General features: G+C 40.2%; 1 protein-coding gene across 1 annotated transcript in view; it reads right to left on the reverse strand.

Moving 5' to 3' along the window:
* LOC109227846 overlaps nucleotides 1-20,265 on the reverse strand; it is a 37,952-nt gene extending 17,687 nt beyond the window's left edge. The window contains exons 1-2 of the mRNA XM_019393039.1: nucleotides 20,020-20,265; nucleotides 19,700-19,938 (exon numbers count right to left, since the gene is read on the reverse strand). Coding sequence (XP_019248584.1) covers nucleotides 19,700-19,938; nucleotides 20,020-20,265 — 485 coding nt within the window. The remainder of the gene's footprint in view (nucleotides 1-19,699; nucleotides 19,939-20,019) is intronic.

Consider the following 23,363-nt stretch of genomic DNA (forward strand, 5'->3'; position numbering starts at 1 on the left):
ATTTCTTTAAGGCTTTTACCATTTCATGCTATTTGTGACTTTATGCTTCTTTATATGTCTTTATTTGTTTAAATGCCTTTAAGTATTTTTCTTCTTCTACCTCGAAACTGACTTGGCTCTTTGTTTCTTTCCTTTATTTCTCTTAATGCTTTCCTTTATCACTTTCCTTCAATACTGTTGTAAATTATGAGAAACTGTTGTAATTATTATTTTATGAACGTGCAAATACGTGACAACTTGTTTGATTATTGTAACTGCATATTTAACATCATATTCCACTTGTGCCAAACAGAAGACCATAGAAACACTTATAATGAGTGGTTGCACTCTTCCGATATTATCACCCCCCTAAATTCGGCAAAGGCATACTTGCGGTAAAACCAGTCGATCAATGGTGTAGTCGACGGTTCCGCACCTTTCCCTCTTGAGTTGTCCGCTCAAGGGTACCAGTCTAATACCACATAGAAACCTTACTCCGTTTAATTGTACATGCATCATGGTCAAACCTAGCCGAGTCAGCTATGTTGTCCGCATAATGACTCTTTAAGATAGCCTTGTCCAAAGTCCACTGGGTTTCCTTGAAACCCAAATGGACCTTATCACGTTCTGTGCATTTATTTGGAGAACTAAAGTGCTTTTATGCCAATTGTTGATATTTAGTAGTCGAGTCTGGAGGGTAAGGGCCTAACCTTTTTTCTTGCAGAAATATGAGGCACGAAGTCCCCAGATTCGGCATGGTCACCCATATTCACCCCAAATTGCTAAGCTGGTGGAAAGATCTTCATTCCAGCGATCAGACTCTTGTCCGGAAGTACCTGGGAAACCTACCTTCTCACCTGGAAATTCAACCCAACAACAAGATCATAGAAGCTGCCACTCTATTCTGGGATTGTGATAGGTCTGTGTTCCGCTTTGGAGACATTGAGATGACACCCTTGCTTGAGGAAATAGGAGGATTGGCTGGAATACCGTGGGAAACTCCGGGTTTGTTAATGTCGGAAAACCGCAAAGGTAGAGGTTTTCTCAAAATGATGGGTCTAAAGAAGAATCCAGACTTGACATGTTTGAAGGAGTCGTACATTCCCTTTGACTACTTGTACGAAAGGTACGGTCACGGCAAATCTTACCGTACTTATCCTGACGAGTTCGCCCTTACATCATTGGGGCATATCCATCGAAGGGTCTTTGTCTTCATGTTCTGTTTCTTGGGGATGATAGTGTTTCCAATGAAGAAAGCAAGAATCCATACCAGGCTAGCTATGGTCACCAAAACTCTAATGGAAGGAATTGACGGACAACCATTCAGTCTTGTGCCGATGATCATTGCAGAAATATACCGAGCCCTAGAAAGGTGTCAACAGGGAGCCAAACATTTCGAGGGTTGTAATCTGCTACTTCAACTTTGGCTCATGGAACATCTCCAAAAGGGTGAATACCGACAGGAAATCCATCGTAGGGACTGGGACGATCATATCACCTTTCATCATCCAAAGCGAATGAATTACATGCCCAACATGTTCGCCCAACCGGAGAATGCTAGAGAATGGTTGAACTCTTTGATAATCTGATTGAGGACCGAGTGCAATGGATGTTCGAGTGGTTCCCTACTGAAGAATTCATCGTTCGATCCAGGGATGCGCCATTTCTGATACTGATCGGTTTGAGGGGGACCTACCCTTATGTCCCTCTCCGAGTTATGAGACAGGCTGGCAGGAAGCAGGTTATACCAAGGGTCGACAAGATGAGTCACTTCCGGGCTGACTTCCAGAATGACGACAGTCCGTACAGGTGCCAGGCTCAGCATATGTGGCACTGCAAAATTGTCTTGGGAAAGGACACCATCGAACCAGATCGCTAACATGCTGGTTGTACCCCACACTATTCAGGCTGGCTAGAAGACAATCACAACGGTTAGGGTCAACCCGGGTTTGTTCGAGGTCACAGGATCATCGATGAAAAGGCTGAGGCACAAGTAAAGTACAACCAACTGCGCAAGAGGATGCGGGAATATGAAAATGAGCACCGGGAAATACAAGAAGCCAATCAAAAACTAATTGAAGAATGAAAGGATATGGCTGTCAGCGCCAACAAACGACTGGTCTGCTTAGAGCGAGGTATAGTGGAACCGGAAAGGAAGTTTCTGAAGAGGGTCGAAGACTGCCGGATTGCTGAAGGAAATGAAGGTGGACATCTGGACAGAGCTTACTTGCTACTAGGACTGCGCGAGCTCGGAGAACTGTTCGAGGGAGCTAACAGTGCTGAGTTTGGGGAAGGTCCTTCTGGGACCAAATAGATAGGAATTTCCATTTTCGCTTTATAAGATGTAATAAGGCCAATGGCCATTAGTGACTTTTAATTATTATTTAGTGTCGTTTTGGGATTCGTCTACCTTTTATCAATAAAATGAGGCATTTAGCATTCCAAGTTCTCCAAATTAACTTGTCGCTAGGCCTACCTCGGGCACAACGAGGTCCCCAAAATTAGGACGCGCTTTAAATTTCCTGCACTAAGTGTTTAAATATTGCAACATTTTTCCTTCCTTATGATCCTTACTGACTTGTCACCCTTTTGTTTTTTACCTTTTTGATTATTCCCCTCCCCAAAGGTTAGTTCGTGAACTCTGGCAACATCAGCGTATTTCACAAGATCCAGGGGCCCTCCACCTACTCCTCCTCCCAGTCCTGTCAGACACAAAAGCAAAAGGAGAATGGAAGATTCGAACAACTCAACTGAATGGGTAGAGGTCACTCGTGGTGCTCTAGTCCCCAAGGAAAATGCCTCTCAACTAGAAAAAAAACTGTTGAAGTTCCAAGAAGAACTTGATCAAGTCCGGAATTTGGCAAGTCTGTCATTTTCCCTCGCCACTCCAGAAGTTACTTTTCCAAATACTCAGAATCCCATACCTCCGCAAAACATCCCAAAGCAACCCGCTCCTCACTACCACTGTAATACTTGCCACACTCCCAACAATACTCCACTACTCATCCTGGAACCTTTGAACTCCATAAATGACCACGGCCACACCCAACGCAACATCCCCATCTACGTGGAGACTGTGCCGCACTCCACCCAGCCCATCTCAAGCACACCCGAGTCCAATGATAAGGACTCGCTCATCAGAAATTTGGCCGAAAAGCTTAAAAGGTTGACCACCAGAATTCAAGGCGTTGAAGGAAGTAAGGGAATTGAGGGGCTAAACTATGAAGATCTATGCATACAGCCCGATGTCGAACTGCCCGAGGGGTACAAACCTCCAAAGTTTGAAATGTTTGATGGTATAGGGGATCCCAGGGTTCAGTTGAGAACATACTGCGACAAGCTGGTCGGAGTAGGAAGAGACGAGAAGATCCGCATGAAGCTTTTCATGAGGATCCTGAAAGGAGATGCTCTGTCTTGGTACATTAGCCAAGACCTAAAGAAGTGGTCGAACTGGGTAAGTATGGCGTCCGACATCATGGATAGATTCAGGTTCAATACGAAAAATGCACCGGATGTGTTTTACATTCAGAATTTAAAAAAGAAACCCACAGAAACATTCCGCGAGTATGCCACTTGTTGGAGATCAGAGGCTGCTAAGGTCCGACCTGCTTTAGAGGAAGAATATATGAACAAGTTTTTCGTCTGGGCTCAGGATCCGCAATACTATGAAAGACTGATGCTGATCGAGAATCATAAATTTTTTGACATCATCAAGCTAGGAGAAAGGATCGAGGAAGGTATCAAGAGTGGTATGGTTACGAACTTTGAAGCCTTGCAGGCTACCAATAAGGCTCTACAGTCTGGTGGTGCGTCCAAGAAAAGGGACGTAGGCACCATAATGGTTTCACAGAGAACCAAATCACCTGTCAAATACCAAACTTATCCAACACCTCCACTTACATATCAGCCTACCCCAAATTACCAAGCACCCTCACCCTCTTATCATACTCCACCACCCACTTATCAGTCACCTCCACCTCCTGTATATCAGCCCACTTCACCCAAATACTACCAACCAGCACATGTTTACCAAGCATACAACACTCAACAATCCCACTATCAATCACCTCCCCTCGTCAAAACTTTCCTAGACCCCGACCAAATTTTGACCGCAGACCTCCCAAACAGTATACAACCATTGCCGAACCAATTGACCAGCTGTACGAAAGGCTCAAAGCTGCTGGTTATGTCACCCCTATCCCTGCTATAACCCCTGAAAACCCTTCCCAATGGGTCAACCCAAATAAAACCTGTGCATACCATTCTGGGGCATACCATTGATGAATGTCGCTCGCTAAAGGATAAGATCCAGACTTTGATTGACAACAAGATCATCGTGGCAAAGGAGCCTGCTCCGAATGTCCGCAATAACCCTCTATCAGACCACAAGGGATAAGGTGTTCACATGATTGAAATAGAGGATGATTGGGATCCTAAAGGATCAATCGGTTTGATCGCCGAAGGCGACGATCCAAAGAAACCAACAGTCACCCTTAATCTGATTGTAGTCCAGATTCAGCCTTCCGGAGATGCCGAGGTGAACATGTCCATACCACTTGAGTTTGAAACACCATCCTCTGCGAAGACGCCAACACCAATTGAGGTCGAGTTTGGGTCCGCAAAGGCGCCTGTACCATTTGAAGTTGATGTATTACCATCCAAAGCAAGGGTGCCCATTCCGGTAGCAATGACAGCCGTAGCACCATTGCACACAAAAGCCATACCATGGGACTACATAGCCGAGGCGAGAAGGAAAGGGAAAGCCAAGTTCGGGGAAGCAGTTGCGGCACAAGGTATGACAAGAACCGGCAGGGTTTATACCCCGGAACACTTGGCTGAGTCGAGTAAGCAGACCTCTGGTCGACAAGCCATCACTGAAACTGGGCCCGATGGTCTCTGGAGAAAGATACAAGCGAAGGAATACTCAAGTCATTGATCAGCTAAAGAAAACACCGGCATAGATTTCTATCCTTGCTTTGCTACAGAGTTTCGATGCACACAAGAATGCCTTGTTAAGAGTGCTGAGTGAGGCATATGTACCAAGCAACATCACTGGAGGAGTATGGAAAACATGGTAGGCCAGGTATTGGAAAGTCACAAGATCACTTTTCACGAAGATGAGCTGCCACCAGAACGGTTGAGTCACAACAAGGCATTGCACATCACCGTGCAGTGCGAAGATTATTTTATCACCAGAATTTTGGTCGATGGGGGGTCCAGCCTCAACATTTGTCCATTGGTAACAATCAGGACGTTGGGAAAAGGGTTGCATGAAATCAAGGACGGGGCCATCAACGTTAAAGCTTTCGACGGTTCTCAAAGGTCTACTATTGGGGAGATTAGCTTATGTTTGCAAATGGGGCCTACTTGGTTTGATGTTGATTTTTAAGTAATAGACGTACTGGCGTCCTACAACCTTCTATTAGGACGGCCGTGGATTCATGCCGCTGGGGCCGTGGCATCAACACTACATCGGGCAGTGAAGTTTGAGTGGAATCACCAGGAGGTGATCATTCACGGCGATGGTAGCAATCCCATATACAGTCGCCAGACCATCCCAGCGATCGGAGGAAGAAGAAAGATAGGTGGAGAAACTTACCACCACACCGAACGAGTCAACGCCGTCGATAAGGATAAGTGGTGGTATAACAAAATTGAAAGCATATTGAACTGGAGCGGGTATGAACCTGGCAAGGGACTTGGCAAAAATCTCCAAGGAATCGCTAAGCCCATCAAGCTCAAGAAACACGGCACCACCTTCGAATTTGGGTATGAGTATACCTGGAAAGAATTCAATGAATGGTCGCCACCCTGGCGCGGTCCCTACTATCCATTAGAGCAGCCGATACCCCGTTTGGAGCAGACCTTCCAACCGGCCAAGGTCATCTATAGGTCAGAAGAAGAAGAAGCCCTAGCAGCAATGAGGAATTTGTTCCTAGAATACGATGATATGGATTGTTGTGTCGTTCTCGAGGAGGAGGGGGAGGAAGGCCCTTCCATACAGGCGGTAAGCAGAGGAGCATGCCTCAATAACTGGACCATCAGAACCACCAGAGCCCGGCGTGCCTCGGGGTAGCAAGGCTGAACAAGCACCATGCACTATTTTATTATTACTAGTTTACTTTCCTTTCGCATTTTATTTTTTGCAAGAAAGAGCTCCAATGTTCAAAACATTTATGGAATTTATCAAAGCATTTCAATTTTCTTATAAATCTTACTCTTATTATTTTCTCTCATTACTTTACTTATACAGCATTACTATTACTTATCTTGATGAACCAATGATTGTGACATGCAACGAGACAACGCAACAAACGGACATAGATTCAGAGGAAGATGATATACCGGAAGAAATTGTTAAAGAAGTTGAGAATTTCAAAAATAGGCCTAAGTCCAACCTGGACGAGACTGAGATTGTTAACCCGGGAGATGCAGAAAACGTCAAAGAAACACGAATCAGCGTTCATTTGTCACCATCAGAGAAGGAAGAGTATACAGAGTTTCTAAGAGAGTATGAAGACATATTCGCCTGGTCGTACGACGACCTGAGTGGTCTGAGTACATCTATTTTGGCTCACAAATTGCCGACTGATCCGGCCTGTCCGCCAGTAAAACAGAAGCTCAGAAAATTCAAGCCAGATATGAGTTTGAAAATCAAGGAAGAGGTCACTAAGCAGGTCAAAGCTAAGGTTCTCAGGGTAGTAGAGTATCCAACATGGTTAGCCAATATTATGCCAATACCGAAGAAGGACGGGAAGGTCAAGGTCTGTGTCGACTATCGGGATCTCAACCGGGCCAGTCCGAAAGACCACTTCCCTTTCCCAAATATACACATCTTGATTGACAATTGCGCCAAGCACGAGTTGCAATCATTTGTAGATTGTTTTGCTGGGTATCATCAGATCTGGATGGATGAAGAAGATGCTGAGAAAATGACTTTCATTACGCCGTGGGGAATGTACTGCTATAAAATGATGCCATTTGGGTTAAAGAATGCAGGAGCCACCTACATGAGGGCCATGACCACCATTTTTCATGACATGATACACAAGAAGATCGAAGTATATGTAGACGACGTCATCATCAAATCCAAGAGAGCCGCTGATCACATGGAAGATTTGAGGAAGTTCTTCAATAGACTGAGAAGGTACAACTTGAAGCTGAATCCCGCGAAATGTGCATTTGGGGTTCCTGCCGGAAAACTGCTTGGGTTCATCGTGAGTCGGCGAGGGATAGAATTGGATCCATCAAAGGTCAAAGCTATCCAAGAATTGCCACCGCCAAAGAACAAGAAAGAAGTAATGAGTTTCTTGGGGAGACTTAACTACATCAGCCGGTTTATAGCACAATCTACCATTATCTGTAAGCCAATCTTCAAGATGCTGAAGAAGGACGCCGCTACCAAATGGACTGATGATTGCCAAAGGGCCTTAGATAAGATCAAGGAGTACTTGTCAACACCACCAGTTTTGGTCCCGCCCGAGCCAGGTAGACCCCTACTGCTATACCTTGCGGTATTGGATGGAGCGTTTGGTTGTGTTCTGGGCAGCATGATGAAACGGGGAGAAAAGAGCAGGCCATCTATTATCTCAGCAGGAAGTTCACCCGTACGAAGCCCGGTATTCTCTATTGGAACGCACCTGCTGTGCTTTGACTTGGGTAGCTCAGAAGCTGAGGCACTATTTCTGTGCCTATATTACATATCTCATATCCAGGATGGATCCATTGAAGTACATCTTTCAGAGCCCATGCCCACTGGCAAGCTGGCTAAGTGGCAAATCCTACTGAGTGAATTTGACATTGTCTACGTGACCCAGAAAGCAGTCAAGGGACAGGCACTAGCGGATCATCTCGCCGAAAACCCTGTGGATGGAGAATAAGAGCCCCTAAAGACGTATTTTCTGGACGAAGAGGTATCATTCATAGGAGAAGACATTGCAGAGTCCTATGATGGTTGGAGGATGTTTTTCGACGGAGCAGCAAATTTCAAAGGAGTTCGCATAGAAGCAGTCCCAGTATCAGAAACTGGCCAACATTATCCGGTGTCCGCCAAGCTCAGGTTCCCCTGCACTAACAATATGGCCGAGTACGAAGCCTGCATCTTGGGGCTTAAGATGGCCATTGACATGAACATCCAAGAGTTGCTAGTGATTGGAGATTCAGACTTGCTTATACATCAGGTCCGAGAAGAATGGGCAACCAAGAACTCCAAGATACTCCCATACCTACATCATGTACAGGAGTTGAGTAAAAGGTTCACAAAGACGAAATTCCAACATGTTCCCAGAGTCCAGAATGAGTTCGCCGATGCATTGGCTACCCTGGCCTCTATGATACAACATCCAGATAAGAACTTCATTGATCCTATTTCCGTGAAGATCTATGATCAGCCAGCTTACTGTGCTCATGTCGGAGAAGAAGCAGATGGAAAACCTTGGTTTCATGATATCAAGGTTCAAGATCAAACACAAGAATTCCATAGCTTACAGGCCTCAGATGAATGGAGCCGTGGAAGCCGCCAATATGAATATCAAGAAGATACTAAGGAAGATGATAGAAAAGCATAAGCAGTGGCATGAGAAGTTGTCATTTGCTTTATTGGGGTACCACACCACAGTCCGCACATCAACTGGGGCAACCCCCTATATGCTGGTTTATGGTACAGAAGCGGTCATTCTCGCCGAGGTAGAAATTCCCTCCCTAAGGATCATACAGGAAGCTGAGCTCGACGATGCAGAGTGGGTGAGGAGCCGTTAAGATCAGTTGGCTTTTATAGATGGAAAAAGAATGAAAGCAGTTTGCCATGGTCAGCTTTATCAGAACAGAATGTCCAGAGCTTTCAACAAGAGAGTCAAACCAAGACGGTTCACACTGGGGCAGCTGGTGTTAAAGAAGATTTTTCCACATCAAGATGAAGCCAAAGGGAAATTCTCTCCCAATTGGCAGGGTCCATATATGGTTCACCGGGTTCTAACAGGAGGAGCCCTCATACTTGCAAAAATGGACGGAGAAGTTTGGCCAAAGCCGATAAATTCAGATGCAGTCAAGCGATACTATGTGTGACCATTTATGATTTTCTTATGTAATTTGAACTACGTCTGACCTGATTCCCGTATAAGAGGGGATACGTAGGCACCTTATGGGTTCAGTCACAATTCAATAAAATTTTCATTTTCCCCGCAATTGGAAACTGGGGCAGAATTTTGAGGAGGACCCTCAAAATTCCGAAGTAATTTCAGCCGATCATCACAAGCAACCGTCAGAAGCAGCAACCCGGTAAACTGGGGCAGAATTTTGAGGAGGACCCTCAAAATTCCGAAGCAAGAGAGGTTGCAATGTCCTGAACCACGTCACAGTCGTCGGTTCATCCAAAAACTATTTCTTAAATATATACTCATGTCATATTTTTACAAACTCATGCATGTCTGTTACCAAAATTGCTCTGTTTAGCAATGCTACCCCCAATGATACGCACAGTATCACCAAAAACAGAGCCAAGCAGGTCAAGCAAAGGTAGCGGGGACACGAACTAACCATTCCCCTTACAAAACTCACGATTTTTCTTTGGATGCAGGCACCCAAGTCGCAAAATCATAGAATATATTATACACCCATATTATTCAGAATACAACTCTCAGAACCGTCGCACCTATTCACATTTGCCATCCGCATACAATATCCCCGACATCCACAATATCACAATCAGCTATCAGCTAAGAGAATTTTATTGCTATTCACCTTTTATCGCTTGCATAAGGCTACCATTCTGCCTTCCGAGGTTAAGCTCTACCTCCATCTGCATTTTTTGCATTGCATAAGGCTACCATTCTGCCTTCCGAGGTTAAGCTCTACCTCCATCTGCATTTCTTGCATTGCATAAGGCTACCATTCTGTCTTCCGAGGTTAAGCTCTACCTCCATCCGCATTTCTTGCATTGCATAAGGCTACCATCCTGCCTTCTGAGACTAAGCTCTATCTCCATCTGCATTTTCTGCATTGCATAAGGCTACCGTTCTGCCTTCCGAGGTTAAGCTATACCTCCATCTACATGGCTGAAATATCGCCACCTTTATTTACCCTTGCATGGCTGAAAGATCGCCACCTTTATTTATGTCCTACATCGGCTGAAAGATCGCCACCTTTATATATGTCTTGCATCGGCTGAAAGATCGCCACCTTTATTTATGTCTTGCATCGGCTAAAAGATCGCCATTTTACTTACATTTTTGCATGGCTCAAATATCGCCACTTTTATTTATGTCTTGCATCGGCTGAAATATCGCCACTTTATTTATGTCTTGCATCGGCTGAAATATTGCCACTTTTATTTATGTCTTGCATCGGCTGAAATATCGCCACTTTTATTTATGTCTTGCATCGGCTGAAAGATCGCCACTTTATTTATGCCTTCATGGGCTGAAAGATCGCCACCTATTGCATTTCATGGGCTGAAAGATCGCCAAAATTGTCCAAGGGCATCATTGTTCGGAGGCACCATTCGCATAGCCCGAGAACGCCATGCCATGGCCTGAGGACCCCTTTTATCTCTTGCATATCATTATTCAAAGGCATCATCGCTCGGAGGCATCATTCTCATAGCCCGAGAGCATCATTTCATAGCCTGCAAATCCTTTATTATATGCTTCATAGCCCAGGACATCATGGTTTAAGGACGCCATCCTAACCGCCTAAAGACAGCATTCATGGCCCAACGGGAACTTGCATCATGTGTAAATTTATGCACAATATATGCGTGTATTGCTTATCTGTAGGTAAACCGGCTAGCAACGGTCGTCTCAGCAGGAGCGATCCCGCTCCAATTCCCGCAGCCCTATTTAATCTTAACCATCCATCCCAACCTAAATATCGCGCCCGTTCTTGAAAGATCTCCATCGGCATATCCCGCCGACGGATCCTGAACTACATGTGGCATGATTCCTGTAAGACCAGGGATATATAGGCAGCTCAGGAACCAGAGCGCGATCAAATTCTTCAAACCATTTCGTTCGGTCAAAATTGGCCATCATGTCTTTACCCGACAACTCTTTCATCCTTCCCGGGTAAAGAGGGGCAGCTGTTGATACCTAATTTTTCCCTATGTATTTTTACATGCAAATACTTTCAAAATAATATATATAAGTATGCCCAAGTGTTTTAGTATTTTACCTAATTTTTAAAGGATTTTTAAATCAATTTATTGCCCATTTTAGCAGTACAAAAACCAATAATTATTCCCAAAATTATCATTTTTGGTGAATAACTTATTTTATTCTCATATTTATACCAAATGTAGCTAGGGTAATTTCTATATATTTTTACAAATTTATTTGGTATTTTAAAAGCCAAATTGCATATAATTGCAATTTTAGCCTATTTTCAGAATTAACAGCATTTTATAATTATGAAATTGGTTCCAATATTTTTAAATTAATATTTGTATATTATTAACTGATCCAGTACTTTTAATTTGTTTTTCGAAATCATTTTTTACTATTTTTATAAATTAAAAGGGAAAAACTGGCTATTTAAAATATGGCCCCATTTCGTTTCAGTTATGGCCCAAATTGATCCCCTAATTGACCCAATTTCAAACCCTTAACAGACCAACCCAATTTCAATCCAACCCGCCTCCGACCCAACCAATTTAACCCGAATCAAACTACGTCTTCTAATCCATGCCGTTGATCATTTTTTATCAACGACCACGATCATTCCTTGCCTTTTTAATCCCCAAAGACTACCCTAATCCCCCTCATTCTCTTCTATCAGCTGCCTCTGAAATCCCTCTCCTCTCAAACTCTCTCAAAACCCTAGCCTCTCTCATCATCTTCAACCTCAATCTCACCGGAATCCATGGACTCTCAGGCCATGGATAGCTTAAACTCATCCCCCTCTGCTCTTAAACACTTGGTATTCGAAGATTCGAGGTCTGACCTCGAAGGTTTTCATTCAGATCTTCGCCGATTCAAGGTTCTATGGCCATCTCCGGCCCAGCTCCGGCACACTATGGTGTTTTGAGCCTGGTTCTGACTTATCCGACATAGATCGGACCTTTTCCAAGCCTTTCTCATTCTAGGGTTCTTCTGAAACCCTAACTATTCGAGGTTCTCTCCGATTTTTCTTAGATCTGTCACATATCTGTGCTCTACTTGGGTTTTTAAATAATTTCCCCAATTTTTTCTTTCAAAATTATCTTTTCAAAAATCACTTCTCTTCGATTTAGGGTTTTCTAAAAGGTTCAAAATGTTTCTCCGACTTTTCTTTTCCTTTCTTTGTGTGTATTTGTCACGCATGTGCTTCTACTGCTTTCTTATGCTATTTCTCTACTATACATGTCCTTCTATGCTTTGTTTTTCTACTGTGATACCTATATGTTCTTTTTCTATACTTTTTCGGTATTTTTGTGTTCTTCTACTGTATCTATTTCCCACTGAGTTCTTAAGTTTGTTCGCCTTCTACTGAACTTTGCTTGAGTTCTTCTAAAAGACCTCTTTAAACATATTTCCACTATTGTGTTCTTAAGTGTTATTGTTTTCTCTTCTACTGAACCCTGTTTAAGTCTCTTCTAAAAGGTTTTTCTTAAACATGTTTCTTCTACTACCATGTTGTTCTCTCATTAATGCTTCGAGTTAGTTTCTTCACTCTATTTGCTATGAACTTTCTATTGTATTTGCTTGTCTTCTCATGAGATTATGAAAAGAAATCTCTGAGCCTGTTGCCTCCTCATCTCTGTATTTAACTCGAGTCAGAAACCCTAGAATCTGGGGAGTTTCCTCCGAGTTTGGTCATATGATCAGACTAGGATTCTGTTTGAGAACCCTGGACTCTTTCAGACTTATTTCTGAGTCTATGAACTAAGTTTGAACTTCTTTGTTTATGATTCTGAACTTTTAAATTCTTCTATGCTAGACTCTTCTACTGATTAGCATGATAGTTCTTCGTGCTTAAGCGTGGCTGTATGCTTTTATATGTGTGATGAATTCTTTCTTCCGAAAAGGTTTTCCAACTTATGATTGATTCAGAATCCTCTTTTAGGTTTGATTGATTGTTACTGATTTTCCTTAAGTCAAAATCTTTCCCATCTTTCTGACTTGGTTCATTCCTACAAATTCTTCAATTTTTGATTTACTACCTGTTAATTGATTCCCTTGCCTTATTTGCACAAACCGTGTACTATCAAGACTTTTTCCTTAAATATACCTCTATGTATTTACCCCTCTTGTACTGCTTTGAAAAGGTGTTTGATTAATCTCTTTCCTTAATTATTTTTACCCGTTTGAAATCAGAATCCCTTAATTAAAGGGAAACCTTGTGAAATTGATTTTCAAACTATTTTCTTACCTATTTCTGCTTGTTTTCTACACTATAAAAGGGCATGACCCTTTTGCACTTTCAAGACAACACATTACATGATTATCACACATTAGACACTTCAGACACTTATAATCTCACAGTTCTCTTCTAAACTCATAGCATTCTGACTACTTGTTTGCACTTTGGCTTTACAAGACTACTGCTTTCTTTTGCTTGTTTCCTTGAGACTGGTATGTTCTAGTTTGGTTTAAGCATCATCCTAATGTGTTTACTTACAGCTTTTACATCCATGTCTATTTACTGTTTATATGAAGTTTAAATGTCAATTAGCATGTTAATTTCCTTTCATCTATTTCTGCTGTGAATCCCTGCACCCCTGTTTCCCTCTATGTGCTTTGAGTTGTAGTTCAGAGCATGGCAATATGCAAGTTATTGCCCATGTTTGGACTTGATCCCTTTGGGGATCCTAACTCCCAAAACAATGTGTTCTAACAGGCTGGTGGGGTGTGCCAGCACTTCCTATTGCTAGGTATGCCCACTAGCCTATCTTTGCCACTTCCCCTTTTCCCCTTTTTAGAATTTCTTCTAGGCACTTACACTCATTCCTAGTTTCTAAGTTCTGCCCCCCTCCTGTGAGCCATGCCTTGGGACCTTGAGTTCTCTCTGGACTTGGACACTTGAGGGCTGGCCCTTCCACACTGCACTATGTATCAATCTTGCAATGTATTTGGGTGTGAGAACTGTCCGGAGTCCATGAAGCTCTTAGGGAACTTTGACACACCCCAAATGAGAAAGGCTTTGGATCTTGGTCTTTGGAGTTGGTTTACTTCATGCTTCAGGCAGGAAACCGGAATCAGGCTCTCCTTGGTTGTAATTTTATTTTTTATGATGTAATTTCTTTATTTTATTTTGGTCTGTAACAATTTTGTAATAAACTTCTGGGGTGATTAGTGAAAAAGGGAAGGGTAACCATGCATGCAAAGGGGTAGATATCATGTTCATAGGGAATATTTACACTTCTACACTCATGTATCCTATTTTCAGCTTTCACTTCTGCATCTCATATAGAGACCATGTCTATAGGTTTCTGCACTTCTGCATCTCATATAGAGACTATATCTATAGGTTTCTGCACTTCTGCATTTCTATAGAGACCATGTCTATAAGTTTCTGTACTTTTGCACCTCATATAGAGACCATGTCTATAGGTTTCTGCACTTCTGTATTTCTATAGAGACCATGTCTATAGGTTTCTGCACTTCTGCATTATATAGAGACCATGTCTATAAGTCATTTATGAAATGCTGCATATCATATAGATAATATGCCTATAGGACTTCCTGAATGTTGCATCTGCATCTGTCACTAGGCAAACCTGTTTATAGGTTTAAATAACTAACATCATTTTAGATACTATGCCTATAGGACTTCTGCACTCTTGTTTCGATTTTAAAATTATTTTAAATCAGTAACGCCTAGAAAGCATGCCTATAGGAACCATCAACTAAATCTGAATCGTCCATTCGCTTATGAGTCTAAAATCAGTAGCAACAATAACGACTACAGAATTTATATTCCTGTAATTGACAATTTCTTTCCCTTAAAATATACTTCTTTTCAGAAACTAATAGATATCATGCCTATAGGTTTTCGTTTAACACTTAGGCAAGCCATAGGGTAACTTGTAAATTGAATCAGATTCTATTAACTATAACCAGCAGGCATGCCTGATTCGGGCTTCTTATCTGAAATATGTAATAGATCAGTTTGCCACAACTCTTAAGTTTAATCAGACCCTAATCAGTACGTGTAAGACATGCTAAACTATATGCTTCTTTTTATTTTTAAGGAGGTTTGTCCGAGCCTTTCTATCTGTTATGTGCTTCTCATATTTGTTACATATGTGTTTTGATTGTCGCCTTAGAATTTTGTCCTTTAAAACTATAAAACCTCACACCCCTTCCCTTTAGGATTAGTAGTCCCAAATACCTCCGGGGCTGATAGGATTGGGGAGGGTAATATCATGCAATAAGAAAACGAGACTATTCCGCGCTTTAATACCTTAATGGGGTGGGAAAGAGTAGATATGGATATGATGACCACGTGTATAAACGGTTACCGGGTGTTGTGTGGGGTGATCCATATTATTTATAAACCTAGGACCTCCCTTCCTTTACTTGTTTATTTTATTCAGAATTTCAAAACTACTTTTTTTTTTTCAAACTTCAGCTTCTTTTAATTACTTACCACAATTATGTGAAAATCCCCCTCTTTTACTTGTTTATTCAAAATTTTAAAACTGCTTCTTCTCAAATTTCAGTTTCTTTGACTTCGTTTAACTGCAATTACTTGCAACAATTATGTAAAAACCCCTCCCCCCTCATATTTGTAACTCCTATTTGTCTGTTTGTTGTTTGAACTTAAAGTCACAATTATAGTATGGCCGGGAACCACACTAGTGGATCTCGAGGGGTGCCTAACACCTTCCCCGCGGGATAATTTCAAGCCCTTACCCAATCTCTGGTTTTCTAAATCAAAGTTCTTCTTAGTGTCCTAATGCACTTAATCATTAGGTGGCGACTCTTCAATTCAAACCCAATTCCCAAAAGGAAACGAGCTGTCCTCCCAATATCATAAACTCAATTTCGCGAGAAAAAGGGGGCATAGACATTTATACTACTCAATGGTCTACTGAAAATGCAAAAACAAAACAAGAGAAATGAGCTAGGAAGTGAGCTAAAACATGCTAACTACATTTCCCGCCAATAGCTAATATTCAAATTTTAACTAACAACTAACATAACTAACTTTCAAATTAGCCTACTCATCAGCTGCTGACGTGGCCAAATGAACTTCTTCTGAGTTTTGTGTATCACGTCGTAGTCGGCGACTCCCTCTCCTCTCCTTTCCGTCTCCTCTTCTCGCCAGGTCTCTGATGAAGCTCGCGAAGGAGTTCGCTAATCTTCGTCCGCCTTTGTTGATGGCAACTCCCAATTCCAAAGAAAGTTCAGCCAGATCTTTCTATTTCCTATCCTTTTTGCTTATGTGCGTGTAGGTATCTGTGTGGATCTATGGTTTCTTTGTGGTTATGCAATGTTCCGTCACTTTAGTTGTTAGATCCGGTCTTCGCTTTATTTTTCCAGAGATTTTGTGTATCCAGTGTGGTAAGGAACTGACTTTTCTATGATTGAAATTTGCTAGAAGTTCTTTTGGTCAATTAGGGTAGGGATGCGAGGATCCTTAGTTTTGGGTGTTTAAGGTTATATTTTGGAGTGGTGTTTTATTGTCATTTACTGCTATAAATTCTTATGCGAGCTATGGAACTGCTAGTTGAAGAATAATTAGTCTGCCTGAATTAATTGTAGTGTCATTTGGAATGATACAGTAGTGATTAGTCATCTATCTCTATTAGCTATCCACTATTTATACACAGAGAATACATATGTTATATATCTATCGACTATTTATAATTTAAGAAGTTGAGTGAGCGACTAATTAGATTAATTCTTCTATCACAAGTATCTCCCACTTAATAGCCAGTTTATCCCCGACCTCACTCTCCCACATTCAGTTGAGGTGAAACTCAGTGCATAATGCAATTTCAGAGATAGAAGCCAAACTGCATTGAGCATTATGTACTTAAAAAGCCTCTTCTCAAGCACATTGGACTATCTCAAACTGAATTTAATACAAAGAGAATCAGAGTCAGATTACTAAAGTTAGAGCCTAAGTTCCTGTAATCTACAAACTTTGCTGTTGTACTACTATTTAATTTAGTTCATAATAGTAATTGTTCAATTGGAAAGTAAAACACTACAAAATCCTAGCAGTTAGGCACCACATCAGCACCTTATAACAGCATTTTGACAAAATTTCCTAGCAACAAGTTCAAATTAAACTCTTGGGACCAAAGCTTAGAGTACACACCTATTGAAGGACACATGTCCCTTTGAGGAATGATGCAGAGAAGATTAGCATCGTCCTTGCGTGGAAGATGATACGCACAAATCGAGAAATTATCCCAGAAAGAAAACTGTTGAAGGATTAATATCCTACCTGTGGGATAATCTTTTACTCATTTGGGGTATTTTTCTGGGATTAATATCGCTTTTTTTGGTTTCTCAACTATGCAAACTTGGCACACTGTAAAACTGTGAATTGAAAATTAATTGAATTTGCAGATAATGTTGGGAATGCAGTCAGCAAGGCTGTGCAGGGTCTTGAGGAAGCTTGGCGAGTCTCATTTGTGTTTGTGCTCCAAGGTCAATACGTTCTCCTTCCTATGCTATGTTTCCTTTTCTTTTTGTATGTGTATTGCGGACTGATCTTATTCTTATGTATGCCTCAGTCCAATTGAGCTGAATAGTTTTTTTCTTTAATTTATTTTGCTACAGGTGTGATCATAATGAAACTCAGCTATAGCACAAATTGTATTTGATGTATTTATTATATTGGTTTTCTACTTTTATCCTTGGAGTTATTTTGTGCTTGTTGTTTCAATTTATGTTGTAGGTACTGGATATAAGAAATAGCGTCCCAACACCTAAAAATACCAGATCACCAGATGGAAATAGCAAGAGTCCGGAATCAAAATGTGGTTCTTTTGGACTCAAAATACTTTTTTAGGTGGAAAAAAAAGTTACAATTTTATATAAAACGCGGTTATGAACCGCGTTTTACCTTAACGGCCTTTTGGGACGTTAAGATAAAATGCGGTTTATTACTGCGTTTTATATAAAACGCGTTAATGAACCGTGCTTTACCTGGAAGCTGATAAGACGGCTATATAAAGCGCGGTTCATTACTTCGTTTTATATAAAACGCAGTAATGAACCGCGCTTTACATGTTTTGTGGGCCCACCAATAACTCTTCTGCGCTTAACTGACATAACAATAATTCAAATATGTAAAACGCCCTTTTAAACTGCGTTTTACTTTCAAAAATTTGACCGCCCCAGATTGGGCATTGCCTTATTTAAAGGTGTTAAGGGTTTTGAGAAAAATCATTCAGAAATACTCCAACTTCGTGATAAATTTTTCTTTGTTAAATTCTCAAGCTTTTTTCATAATGTCTGAAGAGGGAAAAGTAAGGGTTTCATTATATTGGAGGGGGGGATGGAGTGAGATTGTGGTGGCGAATAACTTAGTGAGGTATAGTTTATCTCCACAAAGTTATGTTAAGTTGCCACTTACAAGGGAGTACGATAGACTGGTATCGTTGTTATGCAATAAAATGAGGTTGAGCAAACGTTCGGTGAATCTTAAAATAACCGAAAGATATTCGTATTTTGTGACTCCGCAAGGGGTTGCTTGTTACGCTGAGTTTAACATCGAAGATGATGAAACTCTAAGAGATTTTTTGGGGACTCCGGATGAATACCGGGAACTTATTTTGATAAAAATATTGGAAATGTACGTGAAGGTATAAGACGTTCGCAATAATGATGTTGCACAAAGCAGAGATATCCCTTAATCATCGGGTGGTTATTCTGGAGCAGTTTTAGCCTAAAAGGTTCCGGCTGAAAGAGTTTGGCCGGATCTAAACTTATCTCCACAGGCGAACGATGATCTCCTACTTTACATAATCTACAAGACGACTGGTATACTTCAATTTTCCTTTGTGTTACGATGTTTATTTTTGTTGTATTGAATTTGTATTAACACTCATATATTCCACAGGGGGTACCGTCCAGATATGACTTTACAAGTTATGACCCCACGCCCAGTTGGAATATGCGTAGTTTTGGTGTGTTGGATCACGGTAGTCCATCCGGGAGTCATCACCAATAGGATAATGTCCATCATGGAATGTCAACACATTACGACTTGTAAGTGAAGTGATATAGCTATATGTAAAGTATTTATCAATTTGAGTAGCTTATCATTTTGTTGTTTGTGCGGTGAAAACGAGCAACTTGGTGGTCCTGACCTCACTCAGTTGCCCGTAGACGATGTATTTACTCGGGATTTGGCAGATGCGCAGAGTCAGGAAGATAATAGTGATTATGACAACAATGCCGATGAGTCTGGAGATGACACACCCTTCACTGACGAGGGTGATAATGAGGAGGAAGTGAATGTCGAACCTGAGCTGACGAGGGAGCGTGCTCCACCTCTCGTTAGACCAAGAGTGCACGAGTCCCACTGTCACGACCCGGATTTTCCACCCTCGGGAGTCGTGATGGCGCCTACTAATGAAAGCTAGGCAAGACAACAGTGTAAATAAATTATCTTTTCCCAATTTTAAATACTTTAACAATTAGGAACAATAGCAGCGCCCCAGCTGTACTGGGGTAAATCATCTAGCCGCTCAAGATGATGAAGAAATCTCAAGCTGACTAAGTTCTCCGAAGTGTTCGGGAACAAGACCCCTCCAAACATAAGGAGTAGCAACAACCTCATATACCTGTCAACATGATAATCCGGTATATCGTCATCGATGTCAGGATGCAATGCCTCCAACCACTGTCGAATAGTCGTCAACGGAAAACGACTTGTCCCAGCCAGTACATTCTCATCCTCTGGCCGGAAAGCAGTGAGCCGCTGCAGCATGTCCAGGTACCGCACACGTGTCATCTCTCTCATGCCAGGCGGCAGAGCAACGGGCTGTCCATCAACAGGCAGCCCATATAAAACCTCCACGTCCTGCAGTGTGATGGTGGCCTCGCCAATGGGCAGGTGGAATGTGTGCGTCTCCGGTCGCCACCGCTCTATCAGGGCCGTGACCAAAGACCAATCGAGATGCAGCCGCCCGATCTCCAAAATCCTGTAGAAGCCCGTCTCCCACAAGCGTGTGACTACACGGTCATGGAGTACTCTGTCATGCAGAAAGTCCCAAATGCCGTTCACTCTCCTGACGCGGAGAGTCTGGGTCAGTAACTCTACCTCCCATATGTGGGCGGACCTATGATCGCCCTGTAAAGACAGTAGCTCATCGCTGGAAGGTCCGGGATGAATAGGCGGCACCTCCATGTCGTCTACTGTAAATTAAACAACATTAGTTACATGTTAGTTTTATAATTTTATATGTTAGTTTGTAAATTAAATAATTAAATTTTATAATTATACAATATTTAATCATTAAAAATTCACATATGGGTTCCAGGCTCGATATTTGTGGCCCAGTAGCCCCAACATATTCTGAATTCTTGTATGTGTTAGTTTTAGTATAATTTTATATGTTACTTTATAAATTAAATAATTAATTTTTATAAATAAATATTCACATATGAGTTCTAGGCTCGATATTTGGAGCCCAGTAGCACCAATTTATCATGAATTCTTCTATGTGTTAGTTTTATTATTTTATATGTTAGTTTCTAAATTAAATAATAAAATTTTATAAATAAATATTCACATATGGGTTCCAGGCTCGATATTTGGAGCCCAGTAGCACCAATTTATCCTGATTTCTTTTATGTGTTAGTTTTATTATTTTACATGTTAGTTTGTAAATTAAATAATTATTTTTTATAATTAAATATTCATATATGGGTTCCAGGCTCCATATTTGCGGCCCAGTAGCACCAAGATATCTTGAGTTCTTTTATGTGTTAGTTTTATTATAATTTTTTATGTTAGTTTGTAAATTAAATAATTAATTTTTATTATTAAATATTCACAATATGGGTTCCAGGCTCGATATTTGGAGGCCCAGTAGCACCAAGATATCCTGAATTCTTTTATGTGTTAGTTTTGTTATTTTACATGTTAGTTTTATAAATTTATATGTTTGTTTCTAAATTAAATAATTAATTTTTATAATTATATATTTTTTATAATTAAATATTCATATATGGGTTCCAGGCTCCATATTTGCGGCCCAGTAGCACCAAGATATCCTGAATTCTTGTATGTGTTAGTTTTATTATAATTTTTTATGTTAGTTTGTAAATTAAATAATTAATTTTTATTATTAAATATTCACAATATGGGTTCCAGGCTCGATATTTGGAGCCCAGTAGCACCAATTTATCCTGAATTCTTCTATTTGTTAGTTTTATTATTTTCGATGTTAGTTTTGTAATTTATATGTTTGTTTGTAAATTAAATAATTAATTTTTATAATTATATAATATTTAATTATTAAATATTCATATATAGGTTTCAGGCTCGATATTTGCAGCCCAGTAGCACCAATTATATGTTGACTATAATTGGACAGAGTTTGTGTTTGATCTATCAGTTATTTTGACGTATTTTTGAGTATAAGAGATACTTAAACTATAGGGAAACTACGCTAAAAGGTACTACATTTTACTACGCTAAAAGGCACTACATTATACTACGCTAAAAGGCACTACATTTTACTACGCTAAAAGGCATTACATTTTACTATCCTAAAAGGGCACTATATTACTAGTCTTTAAGCAAATAAATAATTTAAACCAGATAAAACACAACAAATACATTATAATCACAAAACATTCACAAAAATACATATAAAATAGTTATAGTAATTTATTAACAAATAATAACGATTTCACAATTTTTACATATTTTTTTACAACATTAATAACTACCAATTTAATCGCAAAAAAATACAAAACAACATACAACACATTCAAAACAACTACTATGCATTATTTATACGAGTTTGGACATAAACTAAATCGGAATACCTCGATTTATGTTTTTCGGAAAGTTGAAGATTTGAGAATTTGACTCCGAAACAAGCAACCCACAACAATAGAAGGCTTGGCTAGGATGTGGGACCAACAATATCTACTTTTTACGGGACGGGTGGGGTCCACACGAGCTTTTTGGGTCGTTAATGAAGGGGTCGACCACTGTAATTTTTTAAAGGAAGGGGGAAGGGATCTGGGCAGAATGTGGGGGAAAGGGAAGGGGACGATTATTTATATATATAAACCGCGGTTTATTACTGTGTTTTATATAAAACGCAGTAATGAACCGCGCTTTATATAGCCGTCTTATCAGCTTCCAGGTAAAGCGTGGTTCTTTAACGCGTTTTATATAAAATGCAGTAACAAACCGCGCTTTACCTTAACGTCCCAAACGGCCGTTAAGGTAAAATGTGGTTCATAACCGCGTTTTATATAGAATGGTAACTTTTTTTTTCCACCTAAAAAAGTATTTTGAATCCAAAAAAATCACATTTTGGTTCCGGACTCTATTTCAGCAAAGCCATCATGCAAGTGCTCATTGAATATTATTTCTAGGATTTATCATAATTATTTTCCTTCTGTTGAATTGATGTAAAGTATTACTCCTTGAAGTTTTAATTAATACATTTATGATGTGATTTTGAATCGCTTATTCTTTTTATAAATGATGAATGATCTGTTTAATTAATCTTTTTTTAAAATTGTGTCAAAACTATTATACAGTAATATATAAATATGGGTATAAAATATAATGAAAACAATGTCAAAAAGGACTATAAATAGGAAAGTAGAATTACGGCGCCTATTGGTAAGTTGGGGACCACCACTATTTTAGTTTGTGATATCAACTTTCTAATTGTGACGGTTTCAAACCGCCGTTAACCGCCATTTTAATTAGGGGTGTGCATTCGAATCGGTTTATCGACAAATCGAATCGATTATTTGTTATCGAAATCGAAATCGAAAAAAACGAAACCTTATTGAAACGATAACGATAAGCATATGTACAAATCGATAATTGATAAGTAATTATCGATAAGGGTCAAAATCGAATCGATAAATCGAATGCACACCCCTAGACTGTAGACACTTGTTAAATGAGTAATTACCTATTTGTGTAGATTAATATAACATACAAAATGTATATATATTCCGCTACTATTTTGAAAGCGGCTATACAATATTATTTTCCCAAATCTATACCCTTTCCTTTACCCTAAGTCCCTTACCCTATTATTTTCTCTACCACATTTAAGGAATGATCATATTTAAAGATCAAGGGAATGAAGTTCAAATTAATGGAAAACAGAATTAGCCGTGATGATGTTTTTTTTTTTTTTTTTTTTTTTAATACCGTTGGAGTGTTGGTGGCATACATTTGATCCCTTACTTTAGTTTTGTTGCATGTGCTTGTTGACACAATTTTTATATTATAAATGGTGT

Source organism: Nicotiana attenuata, chromosome 6 (genome assembly GCF_001879085.1).
Source record: "Nicotiana attenuata strain UT chromosome 6, NIATTr2, whole genome shotgun sequence".
Taxonomy (NCBI): Eukaryota; Viridiplantae; Streptophyta; class Magnoliopsida; order Solanales; family Solanaceae; genus Nicotiana; species Nicotiana attenuata.